Below are 9,238 nucleotides of genomic sequence, written 5' to 3'. Positions count from 1 at the left end.
AAAAAAAAAAAAAAAAAAAAAAAAAAAAAAAAAAGACAAAAAGGAAAAAAAAAAAAGAATTTAAAAATTCTTATTTACAATGTTTCTCAGTAAAATAGGGAGTAAATATAATTCCACTAAAATTATCCAAAATAGCAAAGAAATGAAGTATTCCAGTTAAGTGAATATCTGTGAAATAAAATTGACATTCAAATATCACAACTTTCATTTTAATCATTTTGAATGGAAATATTTAGTAATCTATTTCAGATCCCCCGTCTTAGTATCCAGAGAGTATTGAATAGAATTTATACTTTTCTTAGGTTATTTGTTAAATTATGGGGGCAGGTGAGGTGAGTAGCTAATATTTATTGAGTGGCTACTCTGCCAAGAGCTGTGCTTTATAGTACAATAGCTCATCTTATTTGACCCCATTAGTGTGTCCCCAGCCCAGTTCTAAATGTTTTGAGGAAGGTGCTGTGTTTTACCTACTAGGTAGGCTTGTGTGCACAGAGGTTAGGTAGGTGACCTGCTCAGTCTAGCAAGTCGCACAGCTGGGATTTGAACCTGGGCAGTTCGGTACTAGAAGCCATGCTTTTAAGTACCCTGCCACTAACATAACTTCACCACACACCTCTGGGGTAGACATCATTATCCCCATTTTATAGGTGTGGAAACTGAGGCTCCAAAGAGTTATATGACACTTGGAATCACCTGGTAAGGGGCTGACATTTATTTTTCTTACTCTCCCCCTCCCCTTTCTGGTCCTTTTGTAGATTTTTTTTTTTTATTTTGGCCCAGTTAGGGTTTTCATTTCCCAATCAATGAAAACATTTCTTTTATCTCTCTTTGGTTCCCTAGAAAGTCTCTTTTATAATCATGAGGCAATCTTTGAGTGACTTGGTTTGCTTTGTGACATATGCTCTGAAATAATTTACAGATATGTTTTCAGAGTTGACCTTCTAACACTACTGGCAACTTCTTTTTCCAGAGAGATTGGAACAATTGTCAGGTCCTTAGGATGCTGCCCTAGTGAAGGAGAGCTCCACGATCTGATCGCAGAGGTAAGCAGGGCTAAGAGGGTCTCATGCCTCAGACTCTGAGTGACAGCCACTCCTTGAAATTAACAACAGATCCTTACCTGAAACCAGAAATGCCCCAAACTGCAGAATATGCTCAGTGAAAATACTAGGACAGCTATGCATATTAGCCAGCCAGCAGGATCTGAAAGAATTAAGATCAGATCTTGAAGAAATGACTGTGAACTAGTTCCACAGCTGATCAAGTAAAGAATCCACGTTAGTTATCCTCTCTTTACGAAGTTGAAGAAAGATCAGTAGACACAAGGGACTGACTACACGAGAAAGGCTATTGACAGATGAAAGGAATGTAGTAAATAATATCGGTTCAAAGGGGACAGAAACAGAAATAGAGAATGTAAGGAATTTATATTTACTTGGGGGAAATAAAACTAACTTTCAGAACAAGTAGTAAATAAGATGAAATAATGAGAACTAACTTTACATTGACCAGACATTTTGAGAGTTTTAAAAAAATGATTATTTGTGATAGTGTAGGTGCATCCCTGGAGAGAATTATCTCATAAAGTGATGGATGAGCAGCCCACGATGAGAACTTTATGTCCTGTTTGGCTTTCCAGAAAGGTCTTTGATCTCATTTCAAATGCAGCTTTCAGTTCGACAAAAAGGCAAGGAGTGGTGTCTTGTTTATTTCCTCACTCCTCCTACCCAGCACAGTATTTACTTGCTCAATGTGCAGTGTTCAGTGTTGAAGAGAAGAAATGGAGACCTTGGACAAGTCACTTAACCTCTGCTGAGTGTCAGTTTCTCCATAATATTATCTACTTCGAAGTCGGCTTCAAAGCTGTATGAAATAATGTGCAAGAAGACACGTTTTGAATCCTAAAGTACTATATAAAGATTGGAAAGATGACTCTTCCTAGATCTTAGTACCTTGGTAACTAAAAAGCAGTATCAGTATTTTAAAAACATCTCTAAATATTTGATAAAGGAATCTCAGTTGTAAGAATATGTCGTTTTTCCATTTGGGGGCTCAATAAAGCTATTTTTACTAAGGTTAGAGGAAAAAGCTTATTTTTCCTGAATTGGTGCTCACATTTTTTTTTTAAAAAAAGGTGCTGCCGATCATGGACTTAAAGTGTTTATATCCACAAAGCTGGAACTGGCATTACAGAGAGGCAGGCTGGCCCTGTGGAAGAGATAGGAACTGGAAGGTGAATTTACAGTGAAATCATGACTGATGCACGTTCAGCACAGTAGGTGTAACAGTCATGAAAAATGCCTCTGACATTCAGAAAAGGAGCATCTTTAGATCGTACTTCCTTTGTGGTTCGTTTGTATGTTTTAATAAACTATTTCAGGAGTCAGTGAACCATGGCCTCTGGGCCAAATCTAGCCCACCATCTGTGTGTAATGTCAAAGGACACAATTACAGCAAATTTAGTTTAAAGATCTCAATTGGCTATATTGTGATTCTAGAATCTGGCAACATCTCATTCCATAAAATAGAATGAGTTAGCTTGATAGACAGAGGAGGACTGAAGAAAGCAGAAATAAAGAATGGAGAATGTTTTACTTTTCAGGGTTACTTTTTCTTTTAAGGCGGGTACACGGAGTCAGAACAATAGAAAAATAACTGATTATCAGGTTACTTCTTTTTGTGTGTGTAAGGATTAAAGTGCAGGAAACTTCATGGTCATGCTGATTGAAGATTTAAACTGGACTGTTGGGGAAATTGGCTGTTACCTCTCTCTCCTGATTTCTCCAAAGGTCAGACAACAATTTAGTTTGGGTTTGGTGAATTTCAGCAGGGTGACTCCATTTTGATTTTTAGTCTGGCCTGTTCCAGCCAAGTACAGAGCTCAAACAAAACAATGACTTCCGGGCCAGCCCGGTGGCGCACTCGGTAGAGTGCGGCACTTGGGAGCACGGCGGTGCTCCCGCCGAGGGTTCGGAACCCATATAGAGACCGGTCCACTCACTGGTTGAGCGCGGTGCGGGCGCGACACCAAGGGTTGCGATCCCGTTGCCGGTCACGAAAAAAGACAAAAAGGAAAACAAACAAACAAACAACAACAACAAAAAAACAATGACTTCCTATATTTTTTACGTGACAGTAAATAAAGTTTTATTGGGATGTGGCTAAACTCATTTATTTACATATTATCTATGGCCATTTTCTTACTGTGAGGGCAGAGTTGAGTAGTTGCAACACAGAACATATGGCTTGCAAAGCTTAAAATATTTGCCATCTGGCTTTTTACAGAAAAATTTTGCCAATTCTTTTTGTACAGGTTTCTATGCCAAAGTAAAACAAAATAGTGTCAGAAGATGTAGACTTTCTTGTCGAAAAGGCAGTCTTTTCCCCAATGTAGGTTTTTGTTGCCTTTGTCCAATATGAGATGGCTGTAAGCCTGAGGGGTGATTTCTCAATTGTGCTCCATTGGTCTGAGTGTCTATTTTTATGCCAGTACTGTGCTATTTTGGTTATAATAGCTTTGTAGTATAATTTGAAGTCAGGTAGTATTACGCCTCCAGCTTTATTTTTTTGCTCAGGATTGCTTTGGCTATTCGAGGTCTTTTGTTGTTCCATATGAAAGTTAAGATTGTTTTTTCCATTTCTGTGAATAATGTCATTGGTATTTTGATGGGCATTGCATTGAATCTGTAGATCGCTTATAATGTCATTGGTATTTTGATGGGCATTGCATTGAATCTGTAGATCGCTTAGGGTAGTATAGACATTTTCTCAATGTTAATTCTTCCAATCCAAGAGCATGGAATATCTTTCCATCTTTTTGTGTCTTCTTTAATTTCTTTCAGAAGTGGTTTGTAATTCTCATTGTAGAGATCTTTCACCTCCTTTGTTAAATTGATCCCTAGGTATTTTATTTTTTTCATGACAATTGTGAATGGGTTTACTTTATTTCTCTTTCTCTTAGTTCATTATTTGAGTATATAAATGCAACAGATTTGGGGGCATTTATTTTGTATCCTGCAATGTTACTGAAGTTATTAACCAGCTCTAGGAGTTTTTTGATAGAGTCTTTAGGTTTTTCTATATATAGTATCATGTCATCTGCAAATAGAGACAGTTTGACTTGCCTTTTCCAATTTGGATTCCCTTTATTTATTTCTCTTGCCTGATTGCTCTGGCTAGTACCTCCAGTACTATGGAAAATTGGATATCCATATGCAGAAGAATGAAACTAAATATGCACCTCTCACCATATACTAAAATCAACTCAAAATGGATCAAAGACTTAAGACCTGAAACTGTAAAATTACTAAGGGAAAATATAGGTGAAACACTTCAGGAACTAGGTTTGGGCACAGACTTTATGAACATGAGCCTGAAAGCACAAGCAGGAAAAGAAAAAATAAACAAATGGACTATATCAAACTAAAAGGCTTCTGCACAGCAAAGGAAACAATCAACAGAGTGAAATGACAACCTACAGAGTGGGAGAAAATTTTTGCTAACTATGCATCCAACAAGGGATTAATATCCATAGTATACAAGGAACTCAAGCAATTACACAGTAAAAAAGCAAATAACTCAATTAAAAAATGGGCAAAGGAGCTGAATAGACATTTTTCAAAGGAAGACATACGGATAGACAACAGGTACATGAAAAAATGCTCAACATCACTAATCATCAGGGAAATGCAAATCAAAACTACACTGAGATACCATCTCACCCCAGTTAGACTGGCTATATCAAAAAGATGGTGAATAACAAATGCCGACGAGGGTGTAAAGAGAAGGGAATGCTCCTGCACTATTGGTGGGACTGTAAATTAGTACAACCACTATGGAAAACAGTATGGAGGTTTCTCAAACAACTACAGATAGATCTTCCATATGATCCAGCAGTCCCACTTCTGGGTATATACCCAGAGGAATGGAAATCATCATGTCGAAGAGATACCTGCACTCCCATGTTCATCACAGCTCTGTTTACAATAGCCAAGACATGGAACCAACCTAAATGTGCATCGATAGATGACTGGATAAGGAAACTGTGGTATATATACATCATGGAATACTACTCTGCCATAAAAAGAATGACATTCTCCCATTTGCAACAACATGGATGAGTTTGGAAAAACTTACGTTGAGTGAAATAAGCAAAGCACAGAGGGATAAATACTGCATGTGCTCACTCATAAGTGGGAGCTAAGAGAGAAAGAAGGCAGGAAAGAAAGACCACAGTGGTGCATTGAACTTGCAGAGGGAGACAACACACCTAGGGATACAAAGTGGAGTGGGGGGAAAGGGGGAGGGAGAGGGAGGTTGGGGCTAATTGGATAGGGGACACGGGGTACAAACACAATTTGTGGTAATGGGTATGCTGCCAGTATGCATCTGGTCTTCACGTCTTGGGCATGAGGGGTGACAATCAGCTTTGTATCTCATGAATATTTATAACCAATTAAGAAAACAAAGAGCATGTTGATTCAAATCTCACAGGTACCACTTATAGCTATTTGGCCTTCAGTGAGTCCCATAATCTTTCAAAGCCTGGTTCTATAGCTGCAAAAGAAGTATAATAATAAAGTGTTTTTTTTTTTTTAATGAGGATTACATTTACTGACTGTGAGGAACTGACTGTTACTTGTTGGGTATTTGGTGCAAAGTTTTATCTCTACCTTTTTCTTAGGCATATTGACATAACCTTGTAAATTACAGGTATTTGGAGCAGTATGGACCAGTGGGGATCACTGAGCTGTCTAAGCTCTGTAAATGTTTTTCTGTATTTGTATACCAACACAATTTATTCTAATTAAATTCTAGCAATATACTTAAACAGCTGTTTAATATGTTCAAATAGCTTTGTGAGTATGCTTTCTGAACTTTCCCAGATAAATGAGGGGAAAAAGTACCTATGTGGGGTCTTCAAAAGTTCATGAAAAGGCTGTATTATCTTTTAATTCTATTTTTCCATGAACTTTTTGAAGTACTATCTGTATTTATCAAATACATTTAGAAAATCAAAGTTCCATAATAGTGGACATCTAGGGGTAAATGCCATATTGTGAAATGTTTTGTTATTGTTTTAGAGATCAAACTGTTTAAATGTATGTATGATTTCAACCGCATGACATTCTGGAAAAGCGAAACTATGGAGATAGTAAAAAGATTAGGGTTGCCAGGGGTTAGGGGAGGGTGGGGGATCAAGTGGTGGAGCACAGAGGATGTTTAGGGCAGTGAAACTACTGTGTATGATACTGTAACAGTGGACACATGTCACTGTACATCTGTCTAAACACGTAGAATGTACAACACCAAGAGTGAACCCTAATGTAAACTACAGACTTTGGCTGATGATGATGTGTCAGTGTAGGCTCTTCTGTTGTAACAAATGTACCGGTTCGGTGGGGGATGTTGATAATAGGGAAGCTTGGTGTGTGGGGGGGGAATTCTCTGTCTTGTTACTCAGTTTTGCTGTGAACCTAAAACTGCTCTAGAAAATAAAGTTTATTAATTAAAACAAAAAGACTAATGCACTGTTAAAATGTTCACAATGTTAAGTAAAAAAGCAGATAGGCTAGAATTCTGTTTTTGCTAAAATATAAAGGTACATATATATTTAATACATACACACATTTTATGTGAATATAGAATTGTGTAAATAAAACAATCCTCCAGCATTATATATAGCGAGGTAATCTCTACATGACAGCATCAACTCACAGGTGATTTGTATTGTTTATGCTTTTGTATATTTTTTAGTTTTCCACAAAGAACACGTATTATCTCATAATAAGAAAAAGGGAAGAAAAGAACAAGTTGTCTAGCGGTCAAAAGACACTGTTGAAGATGCATTTTGAAAATTTGCATAAAATTGCTCTTTAAAATGTAAGAATGAAGAGCAGTATTTTAAAATTAACATACCCTTATGTACATGATCTTAAATATATCTGTGGGCCTAATAAAATTTATGTATTTCACTTGACTGTAACTACTTTAGAGGATTTTTCTTATTAGGAAAAAGGGGGATCACATTTTATGCATCACTACAGTCAGATATTTGTTGTGTTCACCACCATTCCTTTGCTTAAATTAAATCTCAGCCCAGAGTAAAGCTTTTCCTCCAACCTTATTGCAACACAAATTGAAACGATTGCTTTTTTGGTATGAATGGAGTTGAAGAGTTCCTTAGCTCCAACACTTGCTGACTGTCAAATACAAGAGGACTCTATCCCTAGAGTCACACTCACCCCTAGACAGAAACTGAAGCTGAAACTAATTAGTGTAGCTGGAGCCCCTGATAGGCTCCACCTGATTCACCCTTGCTCCCCATCACTTCAAATTATAGAAACTCACAGTTGCAAGGGAACTTGCCTGTTGCCTGATTTAGCCACCTATTGATCCTTGGATGCTCTGATGGTCCAGCCAAGAGATGATTCAATCTATTTTTATTTTTATTTTTTAAAAAGGACACTTGTTTACAGTATGACAGCTGAAACAAGACAGAAGGGAGCCTCGTTATTTATTTGTTTGTTTATTTATTTATTTATTTATTTGGCGACTGGCTGGTACAGGTGTTACCAGCACAGTGCTCTAACCAGCTGAGCTACCTGGCCAGCCCTCTTTCTATTTTTAATATTTCCAGTAATAGGAAAGGAATTTATAACCCAGAAGGACCACACATCCTAACTTTTGCACAACCACCTCTGGAATTTTTAAATAATTTTTCTGAAGTAGGTGGCCTTAAAAATTTTCATTTGTAAAGATAACATTTTTGGTAAATGCCAATGAATTTTTCTTATTCTATCCAAGCTAGGGAAATATTTTCTTACTTGTATATATGTCCTGGTTTTGAAACATGATTTATGTCAAAATTTGTGTTTGTACTGTTCAGAGCCTAACAGGAAATATCTCATGGTTTTTATATTTTTTACAAATAGTTAAAAATGTTTTTGTGTATATATCTTACTTGGTCACGTGGAACTAGTTGAAAAGCAGATGCTTTATAAGCCATCTTAACTACTGATATTATCTTGCTTTTTGTGAAGCATGAAATAGTTCAGTTTATTGACTGGTTGTTATGTCACTGGGGAAAAATGAATTTTCACTGTGTGTTTTATTGTGCCTATTCAGTGGGTTCAGCATTAAAATAAATAATGCTGTAATGGGAAAAGAGATGAACTGACGATTTCTCTATGGAAATGGAAGAACTGTAGGCTGTGATCCCATCAAAACACCTGACTGACTTTTAGGACCTCAAATAGGCACTTAGCTTCCCTGTGCCTGTATTTCCTCAAATGCAAAATAGATTAAGAGAACCAATTTAACACCAAAGTAGAGTAAGAAATGGTATTTGTTGCGTGCTTTGAGGCTTAGATAAATTTTGATATTTTTTAAAGTCCCACTGAGTTGACGTATTTATTGAGACGCCTCCGTATTGGGCAAGAGGATGCAGAGACTGTGGAAATGCCTGACTGCTCTGTGAAGGTCTCGAGAATGCACGTGGGCCATGTTGGGTAGCAGTGGGGGCGGTATATTTTCTTCACCTCACCTACTCCACCGTAATTCTTTGGAGGAGGAGAAGCCGGTATATCAGGGCCTTGATCTTCCAGGCCAACATCTGCTGGCATGTGGTTAATTAAGATAAATTCACTGGAAATGGTACTTTATTTTTTTTTTTTCCTTTTTGTCTTTTTTTACTGACCGGTAACGGGATTGCAACCCTCGGTGTTGCGCCCGCACCGCGCTCAGCCAGTGAGCAGGAACCGGTCTCCACATGGGATCCGAACCCTCGGCGGGAGCGCCGCCGTGCTCCCAAGCCGCGCACTCTCCAGTGCGCCACCGGGCTGGCCCGGAAATGCTACTTTTTTAGCAGGCTACACCTGGAGGATCTTCCCACAAAGAGGCTTTCTCCCTTTATATTCATAAATGCTGCCTTAGTTACTTTCAAATCTTTACCTGCTTTTTAGCACATTGATCCTCCTCTTAGAAGAAACAAACTAGGTTTAACTAACTTTGCCTCGTTCATGTTTACAATAACAGGATATATTTGTTTTGTCCGTTTTTGTCTTTTGAAGAGGAGGGAGGTAGAGTTTGGTAGATGTCTGTTCCTGTCCCTCTCTTTTCAGTCCAAAGAGACCTGTGTGGAGGGACAAGGTATTCAACATGCCTAGCAGTTTAATATGTTATCTTAATCACTACATTCCACGTGGATTTTACGGATGGGTGGCTGGGCCAGACTTCT

The 9,238-nt window shown here is 37.9% G+C and overlaps 1 protein-coding gene across 1 annotated transcript in view; it reads left to right on the top strand.

Annotated features, from left to right (window-relative positions):
* EFCAB2 (EF-hand calcium binding domain 2) overlaps positions 1 to 9,238 on the top strand; it is a gene marked incomplete at its 5' end in the record, with an annotated part of 56,779 nt that overhangs the window by 35,783 nt on the left and 11,758 nt on the right. The window contains one exon of the mRNA XM_008591811.1: positions 971 to 1,043. Within this exon, the coding sequence (XP_008590033.1) occupies positions 971 to 1,043 (73 nt within the window). The remainder of the gene's footprint in view (positions 1 to 970; positions 1,044 to 9,238) is intronic.

Source organism: Galeopterus variegatus, unplaced genomic scaffold, assembly GCF_000696425.1.
Source record: "Galeopterus variegatus unplaced genomic scaffold, G_variegatus-3.0.2 Scaffold7307, whole genome shotgun sequence".
NCBI lineage: Eukaryota > Metazoa > Chordata > Mammalia > Dermoptera > Cynocephalidae > Galeopterus > Galeopterus variegatus.
The sequence above is the reverse complement of the archived record's forward strand: the minus strand, read 5'-3'. Positions and strand labels throughout refer to the sequence as shown.